The sequence below is a fragment of the Eucalyptus grandis genome, chromosome 3, assembly GCF_016545825.1.
Source record: "Eucalyptus grandis isolate ANBG69807.140 chromosome 3, ASM1654582v1, whole genome shotgun sequence".
Lineage (NCBI taxonomy): Eukaryota > Viridiplantae > Streptophyta > Magnoliopsida > Myrtales > Myrtaceae > Eucalyptus > Eucalyptus grandis.
In genome coordinates this window covers 62,392,203-62,417,497 of record NC_052614.1, presented here as the reverse complement: position 1 = coordinate 62,417,497, position 25,295 = coordinate 62,392,203, and the positions used below count along the sequence as shown (strand labels likewise).

The 25,295-nt window shown below is 37.6% G+C and overlaps 1 protein-coding gene across 3 annotated transcripts; it reads left to right on the top strand.

Annotated features, from left to right (window-relative positions):
• Positions 1 to 809: 809 nt before the first annotated feature.
• On the top strand, positions 810 to 23,621 carry LOC104438320 (beta-galactosidase). 3 transcript variants are annotated; one of them, XM_039310444.1, is made up of 20 exons: positions 810 to 1,126; positions 1,237 to 1,332; positions 1,482 to 1,594; positions 1,706 to 1,772; positions 1,866 to 1,958; positions 2,145 to 2,288; positions 2,824 to 2,912; positions 3,024 to 3,129; positions 3,292 to 3,379; positions 3,661 to 3,779; positions 3,883 to 4,044; positions 4,183 to 4,355; positions 4,462 to 4,571; positions 4,671 to 4,780; positions 4,876 to 4,986; positions 5,367 to 5,389; positions 22,591 to 22,642; positions 23,006 to 23,116; positions 23,203 to 23,408; positions 23,495 to 23,621. In XM_039310444.1, the coding sequence occupies exons 1-20, from the start codon at positions 971 to 973 to the stop codon at positions 23,604 to 23,606; spliced, it is 2,241 nt and encodes a 746-aa protein (XP_039166378.1). In that variant the 5' UTR covers positions 810 to 970; the 3' UTR covers positions 23,607 to 23,621. The 3 variants fall into 3 exon arrangements, with proteins under 3 accessions (XP_039166378.1, XP_010049745.2, XP_039166379.1); XM_010051443.3 differs by lacking the exons at positions 22,591 to 22,642; positions 23,006 to 23,116; positions 23,203 to 23,408; positions 23,495 to 23,621 and adding exons at positions 5,564 to 5,769; positions 5,851 to 6,213 and having other exon boundaries at positions 817 to 1,126; positions 5,367 to 5,477; XM_039310445.1 differs by lacking the exons at positions 810 to 1,126; positions 1,237 to 1,332; positions 1,482 to 1,594; ... (11 more) ...; positions 4,876 to 4,986; positions 5,367 to 5,389 and adding exons at positions 18,647 to 18,829; positions 18,942 to 19,037; positions 19,173 to 19,285; ... (9 more) ...; positions 22,104 to 22,213; positions 22,316 to 22,425 and having other exon boundaries at positions 22,532 to 22,642; positions 23,495 to 23,606.
• The last annotated feature ends 1,674 nt before the right edge of the window (positions 23,622 to 25,295 follow it).

Sequence of the window (25,295 nt, the reverse complement as noted above, 5' to 3'; positions counted from 1 at the left end):
ATTCATTATTAACTCAAACTGAAAAAAAAAAAAAAATCTGTCAAATGTTATGAAATACATAAATAAATATTCATTATATTCATCTTATCTAATGTACTTATTATGATATATTTGTATCATACATTTTAAGTATATCTTCATTTACAATGAACGTTCATCTCCCTTATCCAGTACATTAATAATTCGATACATTGATATTAATGATTAGTACATTTTTGTTCTCCTATAAATAAGAGTTTAGTTTTGATGTACAAGAACAACAACAGAACGACAGTGAGATACTGGAAATAAAACTCTCTCATCTGGCTTTCTCTACTATCTCTAGTGTTCACTTATTTTCTCTTCTCAATCTCTTCTCCATTATATATTCGTAACGCAATATTTTACAACATCAAAAACATTCTCTTATTATTGAGGAAAAAAAAAACAATTGAAATGGTCCATCTTCTAAAAGGGTCTAATTGAATGCTTTTGGTTTGAACAGGTGCAATGTCAAATACCGATTTTCTCGCCAATGCCAAAGTAACCGTGGCAAATGATGCAACGAGACCCCTTCTAAAGATAACCAGAAATGGACCAACGAGAATGAAGGAAAAAACCGAATCCTCCTCTTCGAAATCTTTATAAATTGCCAAGATTCCCACTCTCTTCCCACTCTTCAAAATACACCAACCGAACAACTCACCAAAACTCCCTCTTTCTGTCCCCCGGTCTCTCTCTCTCTCTCTAGCTCTCATTGCATGCTCAATAGTATAAAGGAACGGGCAGTCGTTTGTATGACCAACTCCAAAAGCCCCCAGCTTTCCAAAACCAAACGCCATCGACACGTCGAAACACCCCCCCTCATACGTCCCCTCTTTCCTGATATCAGGACCAGAACATTGTCACTGTTATTGGGCAAGAAAGTCCACCCCTTTATTTGGTTTTGGAGAGTGAGGGTCACGGGTTTGAAAGGTTCAAACGTCGGAACATGGTTGGACACAAGCTGGTGCTGGCATTGATTCTGCTCTCGTGGGCATCTTCAGTGTCGTGCTCTGTTTCTTACGACAGAAAAGCTATCATCATTGATGGCAAGAGGAGGATCCTCATCTCGGGCTCCATTCACTATCCCAGGAGCACGCCTGAGGTAGCGACGATCCCAATGCAGCTCACGACATGTCTCTTTCTATACCTTTTTCTTTTTTCTCGAAAAGGAAGCGTATTTTATTTGGTCTCTGGGCTTTCGCGTGGTTGCAGATGTGGCCTGATCTCATAAGGAAGGCCAAAGAGGGGGGGTTGGATGTGATCCAAACCTATGTTTTCTGGAACGGACATGAACCTGCTCCCGGAAACGTAATGCGACTTATGATCTTCTTTGGATAACATAACCATTTTCATTCACTGATTACATGTTTTCCCTTTTTCTTTTAAAAATTAATGAATTTAAAAAATTAATGAATTCTCCTGTTCTCTCCTTTTCTTTTTTCCCACCCTTTTTGCAGTACTACTTTGGGGACCGGTATGATCTGGTTCGGTTCATCAAGCTGGTGCAACAAGCTGGTCTTTACGTTCATCTCCGGATTGGGCCTTACGTCTGCGCCGAGTGGAATTTTGGGTACCTATTTTCTAGCATAAAAATGAAAAGGAGTAGTTTTTTTTTTCAATTTATTTTGCTATGTATTTTGAAACTCATGTGCTCTGTTTTTTGTGCTGGTTCGTGATGCAGAGGATTCCCTGTTTGGCTGAAATATGTCCCAGGGATCGCTTTCAGGACAAACAATAAGCCATTCGAGGTTGTCCATTTTTCTGAACAAATTTCCCTTATCAATCTTTTTCATATTTCTAAACCTTTGACTAACGAAACATTTATCAATCATTTAATGAAGGATGCAATGCAAAGGTTCACGCAGAAGATTGTCAACATGATGAAGGCAGAGAGGTTGTTTCAGTCCCAGGGAGGTCCAATAATATTATCTCAGGTATGAAAACGTTCCACCATTTCTACAACCCCTTCTAGAAGATGGACCATTTCAATTGGTGTTTTTTTCCTCAACAATAAAGAGAAGGTTTTTGACAATAAAGGACATTATTTTCTATACCTGCTTGGAATTTTTAATGATATTTTTGTTTAGCTGATGAGCTTGGAATTTTGTGTCTGTTGGCAGATAGAGAATGAATTTGGACTAGTTGAACGGGGAATTGGAGCACCAGGCAAGGCATACACAAAATGGGCAGCAAGTATGGCTGTGGGACTTGGCACTGGTGTTCCATGGGTTATGTGCAAGCAAGATGATGCTCCTGATCCTGTGGTTTGTACTTTTCTGGATCTTGTTAGTTAAACTTATATTTATATAAGATATATGTACATATCCATATAAGTTGGTTACGATGTCATCTGTTTTGTGATCACTGAGGGCCTCCGAGGCTGGTGGGGTCTCTTCAACAGTTTTTTTTTTTTTTTTCTAAACTTTAGGTGGCCTATACGGTCGTAAACAGGTCCCCCTTTTTCCATATGCCATGTGCTTTTAATTTTTCCTCTTCCTTATTCTTTCTTGCTCTTCATAGTTTCATATTGAGTCAGGAAACTTTCCCCATAGGTACTTAATTATTGTGTCCCGAAACGATGTATATGCCTCGAATCTGGTTTGGCTTGACTTCGCTTGTTGACTTCGTTTAAATGGCACGGCCTGACAACAATGTTCAAACTTAAGCACGATGGGTTTTTCCGCAGCATGGTTGTTATTCTTGACTTATTTCGTAAAAGTTATCTAAGATGGGAGTAAAGACAGATTCTAGAAAATAATTTTTCCTGTCCTTGACTAATGTTGATTCGTTATGCGACAGATTAACACCTGGAATGACTTCTACTTCAAAGATTTCAAACCAAACTCGAATAATAAACCCAAGATGTGGACTGAAAACTGGACCGGCTGGTATGTGAAGGAGCGCATATCTGAACAAGCTGAAATTTTCAACTTCCCCCCTCCCCTCTGTATCTTTCTCAGTCATGTAGATTCAAACCTGATTATTATGATGATTTCTAGGTACACTGAGTTTGGGGGAGCAGTGCCTTATAGGCCAGCAGAGGATTTGGCATTCTCGGTCGCGAGTTTCATTCAGAACAGTGGCTCATTCATCAATTACTATATGGTAATCTTGACTTCCGTAGCATCTGTGCCTCTGTATCAATCACTTGATTTTGCCTTTCCATTATGCTGCGAATTATAATCATTAGTAACCTTCTTTTTTGTCTCCTTTTAAATGATTGCATACTTGCTTGTTCTTTATATGGGTCTTGTTTGTTGTCTTTAGTATCATGGAGGAACCAACTTTGGCAGGACAGCTGGTGGTCCCTTCATTGCCACCAGCTATGACTACGACGCTCCTCTTGATGAATACGGTATGTGACTTGGAATAGACTGTTAGTATCCTGGCGTGGGCAAGGCTAACTTTGCTCATGTGCCTCAATTTGCTTCACTTTGAGCATTCAACGGATCTAACTACTTTAAGACTGGAGTAATTGGTAACACCGTCAGAAGTTTAAATGAGTGAAGGCAAATCTACATCTCGTTGCTTAAACATTAAACCTTTTAAGACTAAGTCTAGAAGTAATTCATGACATCCTATCATGGCGATTACTAAGTCATCTTCCTGACATCAGAATTCACGTAAATGTCACAGGTTTACTGAGGGAACCAAAATGGAGTCACTTGAGAGATTTGCACAAAGCCATTAAGCAAAGTGAATGGGCTCTGGTTTCTGCTGATCCAGCAGTGCAATCACTTGGAAGTAATCAAGAGGTTTAATTCTCTAGCCCCCTTAAAACGAACATGCATAAAAACACTCTCACAGCCTTGTGGGTTGTTAATTAAACTTTTACCTGTCAAATTCTATTTTTCTTAGGCTCACGTGTTCAAAGCTGGAAGCAGATGCGCAGCCTTCCTGGCAAACTACGACACGAAGTATTCTGTCAGAGTCAATTTTGGAAACGGGCAATATGACTTGCTGCCTTGGTCCATCAGCATTCTTCCAGACTGCAAAACTGCCGTTTACAACACTGCAAGGGTAAGGCAAAGACCATTCAGTTCCACGACATTTTGCATCGACTCTTTCCAATTTAACATGTTCCGTTACTTTCCCTTAAACAATTCTTTTTAAGAGATTAAGTTCAAGGATGACACAATATTATCAATTTTCAAACAGGTCAATGCATCGAGTTCTCAGAATAAGATGGTGCCAGTTGGTGGATTCTCTTGGCAGTCGTACGTAGAAGAAACTGTCTCTGCCTTTGGCAGCGACACATTTACAAAGGACGGGCTGTTGGAGCAAATTAGTCTCACTAGAGATGCTTCAGACTATTTGTGGTACACGACAGAGTGAGTGCTGCTTGCGACTTGCATCTCATAAGCATTGCGAAAACTTCAATATAGTGGACTGTCATGTGCTTACAATTTTACTTTCCTGATCATGTTGATTGTTCAGCATCACGATAAGTCCTAATGAAGCATTTCTGAGAAGCGGCCAATCTCCTGTGCTCACCATATGGTCTGCAGGACATGCGATGCATGTTTTCATCAATGGTGAACTCACAGGTAAATCAATTTCCGCCTAGATCCCAAAATGCAATATCCTTTCAGTACCTGAAATCTCAATACATATGTTACTTGGGTAATTGTCTGTCTGTAATACAGGGTCCGTATATGGATCATTAGAGAATCCAAAATTATCATATGGTAATAATGTGAAGCTGAGGGCTGGCATAAACAAACTGTCGATATTGAGTGTAGCTATCGGGCTTCCGGTCAGTATTTTGCCAGTCAACATGATATTGTTAAGCTATATGCATGTGAGGATCCTAACATTAGTACTTTCTCCACTTCTGTTTCCAACATTCAGAATGTTGGCCTGCATTTTGAGACATGGAATACCGGGGTTCTTGGGCCAGTCACATTGAAGGGTCTCGATTCTGGGACGTGGGACATGTCGAAATGGAAATGGTGTTACAAGGTATCTGTACTCGGTCTGCTGCTGCTTTGTTCTTCTTTTGCCTTTCAACAAAAAGTTCAGATACAAAAGATACTGCACCAATGTGGATTCATTGTTGTTAGATGAAAATCAAGTAAACTGATATCTCAGAGCTTTTTTTTATAAAAAAAAGAAAAAGGAATTAAAATAAAAGTATGTTTGTGCTCAAATTTCTCGATGGTTGAGTAGTCCTGGTTATCAATGGTTTGCGTGGATAAACTAATATTCAGTTAACTAGTTGTAATAATGTGTGGATTTATGTTGGTTTAAGACATGACTCATACTATGCCATACAAGATAGAGAATAATCTGTTACACCATCTTCAAAATTCAAAACCTAAATATTTGCTCTTCCAGAACAGGTCGGTCTCAAGGGCGAAAATCTGAGCATCAACACCCTAAGCGGTAGTTCCTCAGTTGAATGGCTTGAAGATTCAATGTTGGCCCAAAGACAGCCCCTGACCTGGTACAAGGTGAAGATCCCACCCCGAAAACTTCACTTGATAATAACTGCTTGTCTGGTTTTCCTTTGAAAAAACAAATTAAGCTTTGTTTGCAGGCTACTTTCAATGCTCCCCCAGGACGTAGTCCATTAGCCTTGGACATGAACAGCATGGGAAAGGGGGAGATATGGATAAATGGTCGGAGCATCGGACGCCACTGGCCTGCTTACACAGCTCGTGGCAGTTGTGGCGGCTGCAGTTATGCTGGAACTTTCAATGAGAATAAGTGCCGAAGTGGTTGTGGAGAGGCTTCTCAAAGATGGTGAGAAAAGTAGAACTGCACTTTTTCTTTATTAATTTATATTTTGATTTGAACCCCTATTAATAAGCTTTTAATTTTCAGGTACCACGTTCCAAGATCGTGGTTGAATCCCACAGGCAATCTATTGGTTATTTTTGAAGAATTGGGTGGCAACCCGACTCAAATTACTTTGGTCCAAGAAACAAGGACTTCGTAGTAGCAGAACTTCTAGATCAATGCGGTTTATAGCTGAAATTAAGCAATTTCCGGAGTTTGCAGAATAAGTGATATGCAAGAGCACAGTGCTCGTCTTCTTTTATCAGTCTTTAGAAGCTTGTACATGTAAAAGATGCCTTTACAACCACCTAGACTTCGACAAAGGGAAGTGTGAAGTCAAGCCATACTAACACACCATTTTGCTGAAGTCATATACAGATATACAGAGGGGGAAATAAGCCGCAGAAACATGCCAGTGTATATAAGCATATATTGTCACAAGTTAGAAATAGCTTCGACTGCGTACCTAGTTTGTGCTAGACACATGAACACAGTCAAGTGGAATTTCCTGGCCTTTCAAGTGTATAGATGTCGTGATCGAGTGTCTCTAGAGTGCAGGACAGTCAATTTGTTGCCTTGCTAAGAAAGACACTGAAATGCAGTGCTTGTAATAATGAACTGAAATTCAATATCTCCCGCTTTTAATCCTTCTGCCTCATATTATAGCTAGCTCGTTTAGTTCTCTTGCCTTCTGTAATTATATATCTGGAAGATCAAGTGTATACTCGACAAAGCCACATCGCTTCCCAGTATGGGACCTGAAATGCTAGCATTCAAGAAAGCAAGGTGCCAGATCTCGGGGGCAGACAAACTTAAGTACTTCAATTTTCTCTTACGTTTGCAAAGTTTTCATTCAGATAGCATTCCTAGACATGTCTAAGTCCACCAACTCAGAAAGCTATCCTAAATCAAGATGTAGCGTCCGTACATTCCATTACCCCTGCTTATATTAATGCTAACAATGCTGTTTCACCTGCCACCATGGAAGCAACGAGTCGAGAACACCGAAGCAGAGATCCGTCATGGTGAGCGAAGTTCAAGAAGCTAGGCTCGATAGGCCACAGAAAGACAAATGCAGCCCAGTCAGAGATGTTTGAGCCGATATGTACTTTGATCCCCTCAGAACCAGCCATAGAGAAGTCCTCGTTACACAAAGATACCTCAAAGAGCCTGGAGCGACCATCTACATTGCATTTAAACCGCGGAATTCCCATGCAAGATCAAGATATCATAAGCAAGCTCGACGGGTTTCCTAGATTTTAAGCAATTGCCCCGCTATATACTGCATATTATATTCTCCAAGCATCCAAAAAATTCAGGAATGACATTGCCATCGAATACATTGAAGCTCAAGCCCAAATATCTCAGAGACCAGAGTCTCACCGGTGAAGGCCTGGTTTCCAATGACCGTGCCCGATCTAGGAATCATAGGCCGTGGGGTACGGGCAGTTAGTGATAATCAACTGTAAAAACTGCTTCTGTGTAATCCTGCCAGAGCCTACTCGTAACTAGTCCGGATAGTTGTTTCCTCTGCATGACGATGCGAGAGCTTCAGGAACTTCAAGGCCGTTGCTGATGGCGATCAACGAGAGCTTCTCTATCCAATTTGAAACAACTCAAGAAGCCGATATTGAATTCCTCGCCATGAGGTCACTGTGCGAGATGAAGCGAATATGTGTCCAAGAAGTTGATGAACTGCAAGTCCAAGGAGAGTTTATCCTGGTTTTGCAGATCACCAAATTTCGTACATCACAAGAAACGACAGTGATCAAAGATTTCTCGCATATGTACCTCAGGATATTCTGAACTATCAAAGAAATTGACACCGGGAAAATTACTAGAAAAATTCTAAACTTATTGCACCTAGGTTAATTTAATCTTAAACCTTTCAAATATGCTAATTAAATTCTAAAAATTTTCAAATTTTGCCATTTGAGTCATTCCAATGGATTTTGGCCATTGTTGCGATCAATTTTTCGGGTGCCCCACCTAGAGTTTGGCTAATGGATTGTTAGGCTTAGACTTAACTCGAGCTCTCCCAAATCCATAGAATTATTTTACTCCTGCGAACCAGAGATTTTTGGTACGGGATTTGATTACGTTAGAAATTTCTCTAACACCCTTTTGGTACATTTCTCTTTTATTTTGAAAAATGTTTGGCGAGCAGCTTGAATTGATTTTAATTTACTTTCCTAACATGTGAGATGAACATGCGAGTATGCAAATCACCAATTTAGCACTCAAGAAAACAAATAAAAAATGCGGCACTTACCTCATAACAACGAAAGCATCTGTGTTGTTAGATCATAATTCACATCAATAATCCTAGATATGATTTCTAATTAACATGCAAACATTCAATTTTGGATTTCACTTTATTTAATGAGAATCTAATCTATATGCAATGTAACGTTACTAATCTAAAATGAAATGACGGCAATATGACTTAAACTATATGACATGAGGAAAGTAATTTCTAAAGAAATGCAATAATTAAATGTGCAATCTAAATTAATCAAATGACCTAATTCTAATGACGGGCAATTTTTAATTAAATGAACCTAACAAAAATCACTAAATGACGTGCATTTTATGAATCTAATTCTACATGACATGCACGTGATTTTTTTAATTTTTATTGAAAATTCGTAATTAAAATCACTAAAAATAAAAATCTAACTAAAGTGAAATGTTATCCATTCTAAATGCCTTCTAAAGATGCATTTAAAAAAATAAAAAATAACTAATCTATCATGCAATCAATCCTACTTTTTGTATTTTTGGGATAAACAAGACAATTAAGAGATAAACATCAAACCATCCATGATCATCAAAAATGTTGTCACCATTCGAATTGAAATTCAAACTTGGTTATTTTGTTAATAAAATCGATAAATTGATCTTAATTCTTAAAGATCAATTATTCCATCTTTCCACGGTTGCGAATTGGATGTTACATAGGATTTCAATTAGGCATCGAGAAATATTTCAAACAATGAGACAAAAATATCAAAAACTAAATAAGATAAAATAAATCTACCTAATAAAATAAATATCTACCTAAATTTGAATTTTTTCCAAAATCCGCACGGCTCAAGTGAACCACGATGGAGGCTCGGCGCGGCTAAGGATGGTGGCTGTGCTGGTAGCTCAATCAAGGAGAGGTTGTTGCTAGTGAACGACGCAGGGCCTTCTCGGTTCGGAACACATCAGCGAGGCAGGGACGGCGTCGACGAGGCAACATCTGGACAACAGATTGACGTGCGACCTCACGGCAGCAGCGTTGTTGTTTTAGCAGGGCTGGCAGCCGATTTGCGGGACTCGTGCAAAAGGAACAACGCCTACGGAGTCAGTGGTGGAGCTGCAGTGACGTATTCGACGGAGGAGTTGCGGTGGCGTCGTCCAGCTGCGGGCATGGAGGGGGTATGGGAGCGACTCGCGCTGGGGACGTCAATGTGTACAGCGGTTTGTGGACTGGGATCGCCAAGGGTGATGGACGGGAAAGTTGATTGTCGAGGCTTGACCTTGACTCGACGATGCTGGGCTGAGGGACGCTACTAGAGATTTCCTGCAAGTCACCTCGGTAGAGGTGTCGAGATCAACGTGGTGTAGAATTCTCGGTAGGATGAAGTCCAGGAGATGAGCAGATGGAATCGTCATAGTGAACCAAGTGGGAACGTGATCATCATCTTCAAAGTGTGGATTCTCCTCTGGCAGTATATGAGCCCCTTTTTGGCGTGCTCTCCAATGAGCGAGTTTTCTCCTTGCACCTTCGGAACCTGCAAGAAGAAAGAATAGAAATCTCTTTTTTGTGGCCGTATGTATCAAAATGCTTGGCCCCCGAAAACCCTATGCATTTTATCTTGGTCTCCGATTAGGGTTTTTTTTTTTTTTAAAAAAAAAAAAATCAAATCGATATCCACGAAAATTCTTTTTCGCAATATTCGCTTTTCCGAACGTAATATTTGCTTTTCACATCTGCCCTATCCAAAAGATTCATCATATCTTGGAAAAATTTCAAATTTCTATTTTTCACGAAATAATTAAAGAAAACGGGCTTAAGCCAATTTGCTCGCTTTGTGGGCTTAATCCGGCCAGCTAAGTTAAAGCTTAAAACCGCTAATTCCAACCCATTTGCCACCGGTCCAATAAATAAATGCACAAAAATGCAAATTAAAAACAAATGCACCTAAATCTATATGCTATGCAATTAATATTTTTTCAGGGATAAAATTAACTCTTAACTTTTAATGTAATAAATGACTAATTGGGTCATCAAAATTTAAGTGTCAATAGCCATAATTACTAATGTGAATGTCCATAGTGCCACATAAAATACGTTAAATTTTTTAAAAATTTTATTTAAAAAATAATTTTTCTTTTTCTCTTTTTTTCTACCAAGTCCATAAGTTGCTGACCATTGAATAGGTGCCACAAACCCCTCACCCGTGGACGATGGGGGTTTTGTGGCCCTTGGGCAAGGGTTGTGAATCACTCGCTTGCGGACAATGCAGGTCGACTGACCCTCCCTTTTGACAAGTGAGGGTTGGCCAAGCTTGGAAGAAAAGAAATGAAAATATAGAAAAACAAGAAAAGAAAAATTATAAAAATTATAAAAATTATAAAAATTATCCATGTCAAAGTCAATCAAGCCACGTAAGATTTTTTTTTCTTTTGGTCGGTAAGCCACGTAAGATAACCGGCATTTGAGTTACTAATTTTTAGCTAAAGTTGACCGAGTGGACTCAATTGGTGAAAGATAAATGCGGCGTTTGAAAGTCGGAATAAAATTCAAAGTATGATAAAGTTTATCACATCCGACATTTGGTCCTGTTCAAGATATGATAAAAACAAATATAAGAGGAATATAAACCAAATAAAATTATTCCATGAGAAAGCTGGGATAAAAGTTGATAGAATTAATATCTATAATAGGAATGTTATTTTTCTTGAATAACAAAATTCTTAAATTAACAATATTAAATTATACTTCAATATAAGTTATATTTGAATTCTAATATAAGAAATTCAAAATAACAAAATATAACAATTTTTTAAAAGTTTAATCTTATTTTTATTTATATCTTCAAATTTAATTCTATTTTATAATATAAATTCAATATATAAATATAAATATATTTATATTTATTACATATTTTAGTTATTTTAGTAATTTAGATATATTAGTATAGTTTACTATATAACAAAATTTTATTAGAAAATGATGGAAGGGGAAAAAGAAATTAAAAAATGAAAAGAGAGGAAAAATAAAATAAAACAAGCATATAAAAAATAAAGTAGACAATGGTGTCACGAGAGATTTTTACCATCTTCGTTTATAAATTTTTAGATTCATTTGTACTGATATGCTATTAAAAATGTACATAATATGACATGAATATATTCGACTTTATTATCGTGATTTACCAAATAGTTGATATGATATAACAAAATATTTAAATTATATATCATATTATATCTAGTACTATCTTGATAAGAAATCAATACAATCAGCTAAAAGGTTTATAACTCAATCGGCACAAATATAATATGTTGAGGACTTTTTTAGCAATTTCCCCAATTGACACCTAATCCAAAATTTGACTATAGAGTAATAAAGATAGATATGTAGATAGATAGCAGAGTTAGCCAAGTATTACAAAAATCTAAACGGGATGATTTGGAGTGACAAAAATCCTTAGATAACTTTATTTTTTTCAAGCTAATTATATTAAAACAATGCAAGGACATATCAAGAAATTTAAGAACTCACATCAAGACCCACGAAGAATACATGTTCTCGTAAAAGAGTCGTACAGCAATTAATTTTCTATCTATCGCGTCTTCCAAGTAACAAAAAAACCCGCCATTTATTGTTAACTCAAAACTGAAAAAAAAAAATCTGTCAAAAAATACATATTTATTTATTTTCTTTTAGGCTGAAGAACACTGGTTGAATTTCATTGTATAACTAAAAAAGGAAATGCTTACTGGTTTAGAGTTACTAAAAGATTGAAGAATAAGAATATGTTAAGAGTAGTTCACACCTATTTTATTGAAGAATTAGAATATATAAAATTAAGACGTTCAATGTGGTGCGGTCGATATCGACATAGATAATTTTTTAAAAATAAAATTTCTGAACTTTTCCTTTTTTTCCTTTTCCTTTTTTTTTTCCTAACCCTAGGCCCACGAGGACTTCTGCGCTCTTGTTCATATCTAGATGAGGGTTGGCTAGCCACCTCACCAGCCCAAGGGTAAAAAAAAAAAGGATAAAAGAATAAAAAATTCAGATTTTTTTTTAAAAATTTGAATTAAAAATTGTCCTAGGACGGTCTATGTTGACTAGAAGGGCTATGTTGGCAAATTGTAAAAATAATCAAGACTAAATTGGCCAAATTAAAAAGTTTAGAATTACCTTGACACAAGTATAATAAGTTTAAGATTTTTTTGATAATTTCTCCATACCTTGTTCCTATTCTTCATTTCATTCAAAACTAGTTACAATTTTGAAGAAACTAGTTACCACTTTTGGATACATGGGCAGAATTGGGATTATAGTGAACGTCAATTATATATTTTTAGCCAAAAAAAAATATTAACTAGTTTTGAATAAAAATATTACTCATTTTTGTAACTGATACAATAGATCATATTTAGGAAAAAAAATTCTAAATAGTTGATGTTTTACGAAACAAACGTACCCTTTTTGCCAATACTCAAGTAGTTGCATCTTATGGTTCCACAAGACAAATACTCTTTTTGTAAGTTTCTTCACCCATTAAAGGCATAAATACTTTTTTTTTATCCTTTTCTTCCATTATAATTGATGAATTATTTCAAAAAAAAAAAAACAATAGAAGTGGATAAAAATAAATATGTAAATTCAATTTTCTAAATAAAAGCTCCATTTCTCCTATTTTAATGGTCCCTATCCTCTCACTAGTCGACCTTATCCCCATATTGGTAGAAGGCTTTCGTATTACAGATTACGACTGGATCGAGATAGTGGAAGCCGACGAATGGCAATGCATTCAAGATGTGTAAAACGTGGGTATGTAGGTACTTAAGATATGGCAAACCCGCACATCCTTAGATTCATTATTCGCATGGTGGAAATCTCTATACCTTATTCAACCTGGAGCTCGTAAGATAGACGAATCTGAACAACTTTGCAGATGCTAAAACATCAATCTAATAAGCACATCCGAATCTTGTAGTGGGATTTCTTTTCAAACTAGTTTACCAAATAAGGATGAACAACTTCCTCAACCTAAGCAAAGGACATAGTTAAGTAGGGCGCATAAATTTAGCAGTTACATGAATGAAGGTTACGGATCTTCTGGCAATAAAGGAAGGGCAAATTCAATTTGACCCCCAGCTTAAATCAGAAGGGTCAAATTGAATGGAGACAATGGCATAAATAGTCTCCGAGCTTTAGTAAAATAATTACTATGATCCTTGAACTTTTAATTTGTTTAACATGATTCTTGACCTTTAATTGAATATGTAATATGATATTTGAACTTTTGATAAATATTAAATTTAGTCTCTAAACTATATAGAAATATTCAATATTGTCCTCAGACTTGAACTTTTAATTTGTTCAATATGGTTTTTTTGAACTTTAGCAAAATGTGCAATGTGATCTCTTGGTACATATTCAATTTAATTATTGGACTATATGAAAATATCCAATATTGTCCCTAAACTTGAATTGATGAAAGGATAACATCAAATATTTTTATATAATTTAGGGGTTGGATTGAAAATTTACCAAAAGACTGAAGATCACATTAGACATTGAGATAAAGTTTAGATACTGCATTTAATAAATTAAAAGTTTTAGGATCAGATTGTACAACCATCAGATGTTCAAATAATATCTATATAATTATCCAAATTATATGCATTGCTGTAAACTGATGTCAATTTTAAGCATCTATTTTTGCCAAAACCAGATTGAAAAATCCACAATATTATCCCCATATTCACCGCGTCAGATAGAACGAGACCCCTGGAAAGGCAACCAGAAATGGATCCATGAAAATAGGAAGAAACCGAAATCTACTCTCCCAAATCTTTATAAATTGGAATTGCAATGCTTCCCTCTCTCTTTACAACGCCAACCAAACTCTCAATCCTCTCTCACTCTCTAGCTCTCATTGCGTTCTCCAAGGGAATAAAGGACAGTTTGTCTTTTGCATGCTGTCCTTTGCACGACCGAATCCAAAATCCCCGGCATACCAGAACCAGACACTATCGACCACTCGGAACACCTGCTCATCGGTCCCTTTTCTTGATTTAAGGAGCAGAACTTGTTATTGGTTTCTTGAGCACACGTATATGTCTTGAAGGGGACAGACTTTGCGAAAGACTTTGCGCAAGTGTGACGGCCCGAGTGGCGGTGCGCAGGGAGGAGGGATGGCGGTGCGTCCGCGCCTCGGTCCCTGAACATACACAAGGAAGGGGTCCCTCTCTTGTCCCACATCGCTTAGGGAGGGAGTCATGAGCTAACTTATAAGGCAATTGGCTCTCTAATTATACATACACGTTTTGTTTGGGTAGTATAATATAGGCTACCCTGAGAGGAACAAAACCGTAAAGACTTAGTGTTCAAAGCGGACAATATGTGTACAGTGGAGATCTGGGGTAGTATGGGCTGCCTTAAGAGGAACAAGACTTAATGTCCAAAGCAGAAACTGGACAATATGTGTACAATGGGTTACAACAAAAATCTAAACAAGATTATTTGAAATGACAAAAATCCTTAGATAACGTTATTTCTTCAAGCTAATTATATTAAGACAATGCAAGGACATATCAAGAAATTTAAGAACTCACATCAAGACTCATGAAGAATACATGTTCTCGTAAAAGAGTTGTACAACAATTAATTTCTATCCATCGCGTCATCCACATAAAAAAACCCGCCATTTATTGTTAACTCAAAACTGAAAAAAAATCTATCAAAAAATATGTATTTATTTATTTTCTTTTAAGCTGAAGAACAATGGTTGAATTTCATTGTATAACTAAATAAGGAAATGCTTACTGGTTTAGATGTACTAAAAGATTGAAGAAAGAGTAGTTCACACATATTTTATTGAAGAACAAGAATATATAAAATTAAGATGTTCAATATGGCGCGGTCGATATTGACGTAGATAATTTTTTTTAAAATCTTTTTCTGAATTTTTCCTTTTTTTTCCTTTTTTTTTTTCCTAACCCTAGGCTGGTGAGGGCTTCCGCACCCTTGTTCAGATCTAGATGAGGGTTGGCTAGCGACCTCACCAGCCCAAGGTTAGAAAAAAAGAATAAAATAATAAAAAAATTCAGAATTTTTTAAACATTTTGAATTAAAAATTGTCCATATAAGCACCACTCAAGAGTAGGGGTGAGCATCGGTCCAGGGTCAACCGTGGACCGACCCTAGACCGGCCCAACTTTACCGATCATGGTCTTGTTCCTAGGGAGATTAGGTCGGTCCTTGGTCCTAGTTTTTCTGGACCAGTATTGTACGGGTTGGTCTTCGGTCATAAGAGTTTCGGGCGGTCCAACCCGGACCAACCCTAACTATATATATATATAATATTACTTATAATTTTTTTTTTGTAACCCAGGGAAACCCCTAAGTCGACAACCGGCGAGCAAACCCTGGGAGAGCAACTGCAGGACACACCACCATAGTACTCCAAGTAAGAATCCCTAATAATGCCTCTGAGATTCGAATTTCTCCCATTCATGAGAGGGAGAGAGCCTAAGCCAGTTGTGCGGCTGAGGGCGATGGTTACTTATAATTTTTTTTTTATATATAGAGAAAACCTTAAAATAAACAGCATCAACAATATTAAATAGCTCTTTAGTGAGGAGTTCAAGTAATTTTATTATTCTTTAATAACTTAGACTTTTAATGTCTTTTACGGCGTTAATAGTTACGAATGAGAAAAATATTTTTGTGAGGAGTTCTCACGGCGTCCAAAAAGGTATAAACTATTTCTTATGGTATCATACTCTAGTATTTGTTCTCTTCTATCTTATTTACCCTCTTAGTCTTCAATTTGCCAAAATCGAAATAAACAACTTCTCCGCTCATCACTTGACACTCGTCTTGCTCACTTTGGGTCACTTGTGCCGCTCACCGCTTGATGTTCGCTTGGCTTGTTGCTTCCCGCTCGACATTTGATGCTCATTCTGTTAAATGCTCATCCCATTTGACCCTTATCGCTTGCCTTTCTTAGCTGGCCTCGCTCATCATCGAATCCATTAGGTCGGTATGACCCTCGGTTACCCTTTTAAGGAGTACAAAAAATGAAATAAAAAATTATTGGTTGGTTATGAGTTGACCCTAAAACCGGACTGAACCAATGGATTCAGTTCAGTCCTCAATTGTTTTTTTTTTAAAGAGTACAAAAAATGAAATAAAAAATTATTGATTGGTTCTGGGTTGACTTTGAAATTGGATCGAACTCATTGGGTCAGTTCGGTCATCGATCGTTTTTTTAAGAAGTACAAAAAATGAAATAAAAAATTATCGATTGGTCTCGAGTTGACACTGAAACCGGATCGAACCCATTGGGTCGGTCCGGTCCTCAATCCTAAGCTTAATAGGGTCAATCCTCGATCCCAAAAATTGAGGATCATCACCGCATGGGTTGGTCCTAGGATTAAGGGGCGGACCGGCCCAACCCGAACCATGCTCACCCCTGATCAAACCATGTAGGACGGTTTATGTTAACTAGAAGGATTATGTTGGCAAATCGTCAAAAGATTCAAGACTAAATTGATTAAATTAAAAAGTTTAAGACTACATTAACACAAGTGTTATAAGTTTAAGATTTTTTCAATAATTTCCCCATACCACATTCCTATTTTTCATTTCATTCAAAACTAGTTACAATTTTGAAAAACTAGTTACCACTTTTAGACGCATGGGCAGAATTGGGATTATAATGACCATCAATTATATATTTTTAGCCAAAAAAAAATCTTAACTAGTTTTGAATAAAAATATTATTCATTTTTATAGCCGATACAATAGATCATATTTAGGAAAATATTTTCTAAACAGTTGATATTTTACGAAACAAACGTACCCTTCTTTGCCAATACTCAAGCAGTTGCATTTTATGGTTCCACAAGACAAATACTCTTTTTGTTAGTTTCTTCACCCATTAAAGGCATAAATACTTTTTTTTCTCCTTTTTTTCCATTATAAGTGATGAATTATTTCAAGAAAGAAATAGAAGTGGATAAAAATAAATATATAAATTCATTTTTCTAAATAAAAGCTCCATTTCTCCTCTTTTAATGATCACTAAAGATTATCCCCCATCCTCTCACTGGTCGACCTTGATGCCCTAAATCATATTATATAGATGAATTCTACGTATTGGTAGAAGGCTTTTGTTTTACAGATTACAACTGGATCGAGATAGTGGAAGCCGACGAATGGCAATACATTCAAGATGTGTAAAACGTGGGCATGTAGGTACTTAAGATATGGCAAACCCGCATATCCTTAGATTCATTATTAGCATGGTGGAAATCTCTATTCCTTATTCAACCTAGAGCTCGTAAGATAGACGAATCCGAACAACTTTGCAGATGCTAAAACATCAATCTAATAAGCACATCCGAATCTTGTAGTGGGATTTCTTTTCAAACTAGTTTACCAAATAAGGATGAACAGCTTCCTCAACCTAGGCAAAGGACATAGTTAAGTAGGGCGCATAAATTTAGCAGTTACATGAATGAAGGTTACGGATCTTCTGGCAATAAAGGAAGGGCAAATTCAATTTGAACCCCAACTTAAATCAGAAGGGTCAAATTGAATGGAGACAATGGCATAAATAGTCTCCGAGCTTTAGTGAAATAATTACTATGATCCTTGAACTTTTAATTTGTTTAACATGATTCTTGACCTTTAACTGAATATGTAATATGATCTTTGAACTTTTGGTAAATATTAAATTTAGTCTCTAAACTATAAAGAAATATTCAATGTTGTCCTCAAACTTGAACTTTTAATTTGTTCAATATGGGTTTTTTGAATTTTAGCAAAATGTGCAATGTGATCTCTTGGTACATATTCAATTTAATTATTGGACTATATGAAAATATCCAATGTTGTCCCTGAACTTGAATTTATGGAAGGATAACATCGAATATTTTTATATAATTTAGGAGTTGGATTGAACATTTACCAAAAGTTTGAAGATCACATTATACATTGGGATAAAGTTTAGATACTGCATTTAATAAATTAAAAGTTTTAGGATCAGATTGTACAACCGTCAGATGTTCAGATAATATCTATATAATTATCCAAATTATATGCATTGCAGTAAACTGATGTCAATTTTAAGCATCTATTTTTGCCAAAACCAGATGGAAAAATCCACAATATTATCCCCATATTCACCGCGTCAGATAGAACGAGACCCCTGGAAAGGCAACCAGAAATGGATCCATGAAAATAGGAAGAAACCGAAATCTACTCTCCCAAATCTTTATAAATTGGAATTGCAATGCTTCCCTCTCTTTTACAACACCAACCAAACTCTCAATCCTCTCTCACTCTCTAGCTCTCATTGCGTTCTCCAAGGGAATAAAGGACAGTTTGTCTTTTGCATGCTGTCCTTTGCACGACCGAATCCAAAATCCCCAGCATACCAGAACCAGACACCATCGACCACTCGGAACACCTGCTCATCGGTCCCTTTTCTTGATGTGAGGAGCAGAACTGGTTGCTGGTTTCTTGAGGCACACGTATATGTCTTGAAGGGGACAGACTATGGGAAAGAACGTCCATTTCTTTGTTGGTTTGAAGAGGAGGGTCATGGGTTCAAAGATGCAAACGTGGAACGTGATTGGAGCTAAACTGATGCTGGCATTGATTCTGCTCTCGTGGGCATCTTCAGTGTCATGCTCTGTTTCTTATGACAGAAAAGCTATTGTCATTGATGGCAAGAGGAGGATTCTCATCTCCGGTTCCATTCACTATCCCAGAAGCACTCCTGAGGTCGTGACAATCCCAATGCAGCTCACATCATGTCTCTTTTTTAATTTTAATTTTTTATTTTTTCGTAAGAGAATTGCATTTTATTTGGTTTTTGGTTTTTGGGTGGTTGCAGATGTGGCCTGATCTCATATGGAAGGCGAAACGAGGAGGGGTGGATGTTATTCAAACCTATGTTTTCTGGAATGGACATGAACCTTCTCCCGGACAAGTAAATGCAACTTATGATCTTCTTTGGATTATAAAACCATTTTGATTCACTAATTATATGTTTCCTCATTCTCTTTTAAAAATTAATGAATTTTCTTGTTCTCTCCTTCATTTCTTTTCCCCACCCTTTGTGCAGTATTACTTTGAGGACAGGTATGATCTGGTTCGGTTCATCAAGCTGGTGCAACAAGCTGGTCTTTACGTTCATCTCCGGATTGGGCCTTACATCTGCGCTGAGTGGAATTTTGGGTACCTATTTTCCAGCATAAAAATGAAAAAGAGAAGGATTTTTATTTTATTTTATTTCGCTATGTATTTTTAAACTCGTGCTCCGTTTTTTGTGCTGGTTTGTGATGCAGAGGATTTCCTGTTTGGCTGAAATTTGTCCCGGGGATCTCTTTCAGGACGGACAATAAGCCATTTAAGGTTGTCTATTTTCTAAAACAAATACCCCTTCTCAATCTTTTTCATACATCTATAATTTTGACTAATAGAACATTTTTTTTTTATCAATTAATCAATTATATAATGAAGGATGCAATGCAACGGTTCACGTATAAGATAGTCGACATTATGAAGGCAGAGAGGTTGTTTCAGTCCCAGGGAGGTCCAATAATATTATCTCAGGTGAGAAACGTTCTACCATTTCTAGAACCCCTTTTAGAAGATGGATCACTTCAGTTGGTTTTTTCCTCAACAATAAAGAAAACGTTTATGAAAATAAAGGATATTATCTTTTACACCTCCTTGGAATTTTTTAAATGTTTTTATTTTGCTGATAGCTTGGATTTACGTGTTTGTTGACAGATAGAGAATGAATATGGACCAGTTGAATGGGAAATTGGAGCACCAGGCAAGGCATACTCAAAATGGGCAGCAAATTTGGCTGTGAGACTTGGCACTGGTGTTCCATGGATCATGTGCAAGCAAGAAGATGCTCCTGATCCTATGGTATGCACTTTTCAGGATTTTGTTGGTTTTAACTTATATTTTGTATAAGATATATGTACGTATCCATATAAGCTGGTTAGGATGTCATCTGTTTTGTGATCATTGAGAGCCTCCTAGGCTGTGGGCTCTCTTGAACAGTTTTTTTCTCTAGTTTAGGTGGCCTTTCTGGTCCTAAACAGGTCCCCCTTTTCCCATATGCCATATCCTCTTAATTTTTCCTCTTCCTTATTCGTTCTTGCTCTTTAAAATTTCCTGTTGAATCAGGAAAGCTCAGGTTCTAAATTCTTCTGTCCCATTACGATAAATATGCCTCTAATCTGGTTTGGCTTGACTTTGCTTTTTTGCATTCATTTAAAGGGCATCAACGATGTTCGAACTTAAGAGGGATGGATTTTTCCATATCATGGTCATTACATCTCAACATGTTTCATGAAAGTTATCTAATACTAAGAGTAAGACAGCTTCTAGAAAATAATTGTTCCTATCCTTTAACTTATGTTGGTCCATTATGTGACAGATTGACACCTGCAATGGCTACTACTGCGAAGGTTTCAAACCAAACTCTAATAATAAACCCAAGATGTGGACTGAAAACTGGACTGGCTGGTACGTCAAGTGGCGGATGTCTGCAAATGCTGAGCTAGATTCAAAGCTGATTATTATAATGATTTCCAGGTATACTGAGTTTGGGGGAGCGGTGCCTCATAGGCCAGCAGAGGATTTGGCGTTCTCAGTCGCGAGGTTCATTCAGAACGGCGGTTCATTCATCAATTACTATATGGTAATCTTGACTTCCGTAGCATCTGTTGGTCTGCATCAATCACTTGATTTTGCCTTATCATTCTGCTATGATTTACAATCATCAGCTAACTTTCTTTTTTGTCTCCATTTAAATGATTGCATACTTGCTTGTTATTTATATGGGTCTTGTTTTTTGTCTCTAGTATCATGGAGGAACCAACTTCGGCAGGACAGCTGGTGGTCCCTTCATGGCCACCAGCTATGACTATGACGCTCCTCTTGATGAATTCGGTATGTGACTTGGAATAGATAGTTAGCATCCTAGCGTGGGCAGGGCTAAATTTGCTCATGTGCCTCAAATTGTTCACTCTGAGCATTCAATGGATCTAACTACTTTAAGACTGGAGGAATTGGTAACACTGTCAGAAATTTAACCAAGTAAAGGCAAATCTACATCTTGTTAATTAAACAGGTTACCTTTTTGAAACTAAGTCTAGGAGTAATTCATGACATCCTATCATGGTGATTATTAGGTAAGCTTCCTGACATCAGAATTTGCATAAATGTCGCAGGTTTACTGAGGGAACCAAAATATAGTCACTTGAGAGATTTGCACCAAGCCATTAAGCAAAGTGAATGGGCTCTAATTTCTGCTGATCCAGTGGTGCAATCACTTGGAAGAAATCAAGAGGTTTGGTTTCTCAAGCCTTCTTAAAATGAATATGCATAAAAACATTCTCACAGCCTTGTGGGCTGTATTTAAGCTTTTACCTGTCAAATTCTATTTTTCTTAGGCTCACGTGTTCAAAGCTGGAAGCGGTTGTGCAGCCTTCCTAGCAAACTACGACACAAAGTATCCTGTCAAAGTTAATTTTGGAAATGGGCAATATGACTTGCCCCCTTGGTCCATCAGCATTCTTCCGGACTGCAAAACTGCTGTTTACAACACCGCAAGGGTAAGGCAAAGACCTTTCAGTTCCACGAGATCTTGCATAGACTCTTTCCGATTTAACATGTTTCCTTACTGCCCATCAAACAATCCTTTATAAGAGATTAAGGGTCGAGGATGACAAAACACCTTCAATTTTCAAACAGGTCAGTGTACCAACTTCTCAGATCAAGATGGTGCCAATAGGCGGATTCTCTTGGCAGTCATACGTCGAAGAAATTGTCTCCGCCTTCGGTGGCGACACTTTTACAAAGGATGGGCTGCTGGAGCAAATTAGTCTCACTAGAGATGTTTCAGATTATCTGTGGTACACGACAGAGTGAGTGCTGCTTTTGACTTGCATCTCATGGGCATCATCAAAACTTCAATATATCGAATTGTCATGTGCTTACAGTTTTACTTTTCTGATCTTCTCTGATAATTCAGCATCACGATAAGTCCTAACGAAGCGTTTCTGAGGAGTGGCCAATCTCCCGTGCTCACCATTTCATCTGCAGGACATGCAATGCATGTTTTCGTCAATGGTGAACTTGCAGGTAGATCGATTTCTGCCCAGATCCCAAAATCCAATATCCTTTGAGTACCTGAAATCTCAATACATAACGTGTGTTACTTTGGTGATGGTCTGTCTGTAACAGGGTCAGCATATGGATCATTAGAGAATCCAAAATTAACATTTAGTGAAAAAGTAAAGCTGAGGGCTGGCATCAACAAACTGTCAATATTGAGTGTAGCAGTTGGGCTTCCAGTTAGTATTTCCCCCGTTGATTTTGGTATTACCTGATATTGTTAAGCTGTATACCTATATGGATCTTAACATTAGTATTTTCTCCTCTTCTACTTCGGATGTTCAGAATGTTGGCCTGCATTTTGAGACATGGAATACCGGTGTCCTTGGGCCAGTCACATTGAGGGGTCTCAATTCTGGGACATGGGACATGTCAAAATGGAAATGGTCTTACAAGGTACCTTTACTTGGTCTGCTGCTCCTTTGTTCTTTTGTCGCTTTTCAACAAGATATTCAGAAAAAGAAATACCATACCACTGCAGATTCATTGTTGAGTAAACCAATATCTTGGAGCTGTTAAAACAAAAAATAAAATAAAATAAAATAAAGACACATTTCTGCTCAAAATTTTTTTTGATGGTTGAGTAGTCCTGATGATCAAAGGTTAGTATGGATTTACTGTTCACTCAATTAATTGTAATGATGAGTGGATATATATAAGTTTTAGAAATGAGTCATACTATGCCACAGAAGATCGAAAATAATCTGTTGCGCACCATCATCAAAACTCAATACCTGAATATTTGCTTTCCATGGACAGGTCGGTCTCAAGGGCGAAGCTCAGAGTCTTCACACCCAAAGCGGTAGTTCCTCAGTTGAATGGCTTGAAGGTTCAACGTTGGCCCAAAAGCAGCTGCTGACCTGGTACAAGGTGAAGATCGATCCCTGAAAACTTCACTTAATCATAATTGCCAGTCTGGTTTTCCCTCTAAAAAACAATTTATGCTTTGTTTGCAGGCAACTTTCAATGCTCCCCTGGGACATGCTCCATTAGCCTTAGACATGAACAGCATGGGAAAGGGTCAGATGTGGATAAATGGTCAGAGCATCGGACGCCACTGGCCTGCTTACACAGCCCGTGGCAGTTGTGGCAGCTGCATTTATGCCGGAACTTTCAATGAGAATAAGTGCCGAAGTAATTGTGGAGAGCCTTCTCAAAGATGGTGAGAAAAGTTGAACAGCACTTTTTTTTTTTTTAAATTAATTTCTCTTTTGTTTGAACACCTATCATTAAGCTTTTAAAATTCAGGTACCACATTCCGAGATCGTGGTTGAAACCCACAGGCAATCAACTGGTCATTTTTGAAGAATGGGGTGGCGACCCGACTCAAATTTCTCTGGTCCAAGCAGAAAGGACTTAGTAACAGCAGAATGCTGTTACAACTATCTAGACTTTGACCAAGTGTGAAGTCGAGCCATACTAACACACCATTTTGCTGAAGTCATGTACAGAAATACAGCAAAGGGAATAAATTGCAGAGAGATGCTGGTGTATTATACGTAGTTTGTGCTACAAAATGGAGTAGTATTTCTCGGCCTTTTGAGTGTAAAGACGTCGTGATTGAGTGTCTCTAGATAGCAGTACAGTCATTTCGTTGGCTTTCTAAGAAAGACACTGAAATGCAGTGCTTGTAATGATGAACTGAAATTCAATACCTCCTGCTTTTGATACGTTCTTGTTTAGTTCTCTTGCCTTCTATTATTCCATATCTTGAAGATCAAGTGTGTACTGGTAAAAGCGACATCGCTTCCACTATGGGACCTGAAATGCTAGCATCCGAGAAAGCAAGGTGCCAGATCTCGGGGGCGGACAAACTTAAAGTTCTTCAATTTTTGCTCATCTCTGCAAAGTTTTCGTTTGGATAGCATTCCAAATGGATGATTACTAGACACGTCCAAAGTCCACCAACCCAGAAAGCTGTCCTTAATCAAGATGTAGTGTCCGTATGGTCCATTACCATAACTTATATCAGTGCTAACAGTGCTGTTTCACCAGCCACCATGGAAAAAGCGTATCGAGAACTCTGAAGCTGCAATCTGCTACGGTGAGCAAAGCAAAGTTCAAGAAGCTAGGCGATGGTATGAAATTTTGATGGGCCACCAAAAGAGAGATGCAGCTCATTCAGAGATGTTTGAGCCAATAAAGTACTTTGATTCACTCAGAACCAGCCATAGAGAGATCCTCATTACATAGAACAAAGATACTTCAAAGAGCCTAGAGTGAATATCCACATTGCATTTATACGCCGGAATTCCCATGAAAGATCAAGATATCACAAGCAAGCACGACAAGTTTCCTAGATTTTGAGCAACTGCCCTGCTATATACTCCATATTCTCCAAGCATCCAATAGAATCAGGAATGACATTAACATCAAATGCATTGAAGTTCAAGCCCAAATATCTCAAGAGAGTTGAGTCTCACCAGTGAAGGCCTGGTTTCCTATGACCGTGCCTGGTATAGGAATTATAGCCCACCGGATACCAGTAGTTTGTGAAGATTCACACCACTTCTGTGTAATCCTACCACAGCCGATTCCGTTGCTATTCCCGACAGTTATTTCCTCTGCATGACGATAGGAGAGCTTCAGGAACTTCCAGGCCATTCTAGAAATCAAGCAACAAGAGATTCTCTACCCAATTCCGAACAACCCGCGATGCCGCTATCGAGTTCCTCCCCATGAGATCACTGCGCAAGATGACTCGAATATGTGCTCAGGAAGTGTGATCAACTTCAAGTCCAGAAATTTATCCACCAACGCTAGGAGCGCTAGGAGTCTCTTACTCTGGACCCCTGAAGTAGACATCTAAACAATTGAAGGACTTGCTGCAATTAGAACGACAGGATTTTCAGATCACCAATTTTCGTACATCACAAGAAACGATAGTAATCAAAGATTTCTTGTATACGTACGTCAAGATATTCTGAACGGTTAAGGAATTGACACCTAAATCAAGAATCGACTACAAAATAATATCGATAGATATATAGGCAGATAGAAGACAAAGTTACCAAGTATTACACAAATCTAACACGGGATGAATCGAAAA

Bases quoted from the DNA above. Each gene is read 5' to 3' on its own strand.
- LOC104438320 (XM_039310444.1), top strand. From the start codon at position 971: ATGGTTGGACACAAGCTGGTGCTGGCATTGATTCTGCTCTCGTGGGCA. The intron at 3,780-3,882 runs GTTTAATTCTCT...TATTTTTCTTAG, and splicing joins CACTTGGAAGTAATCAAGAG to GCTCACGTGTTCAAAGCTGG. The intron at 23,409-23,494 runs GTGAGAAAAGTT...TTTAAAATTCAG, and splicing joins GGAGAGCCTTCTCAAAGATG to GTACCACATTCCGAGATCGT.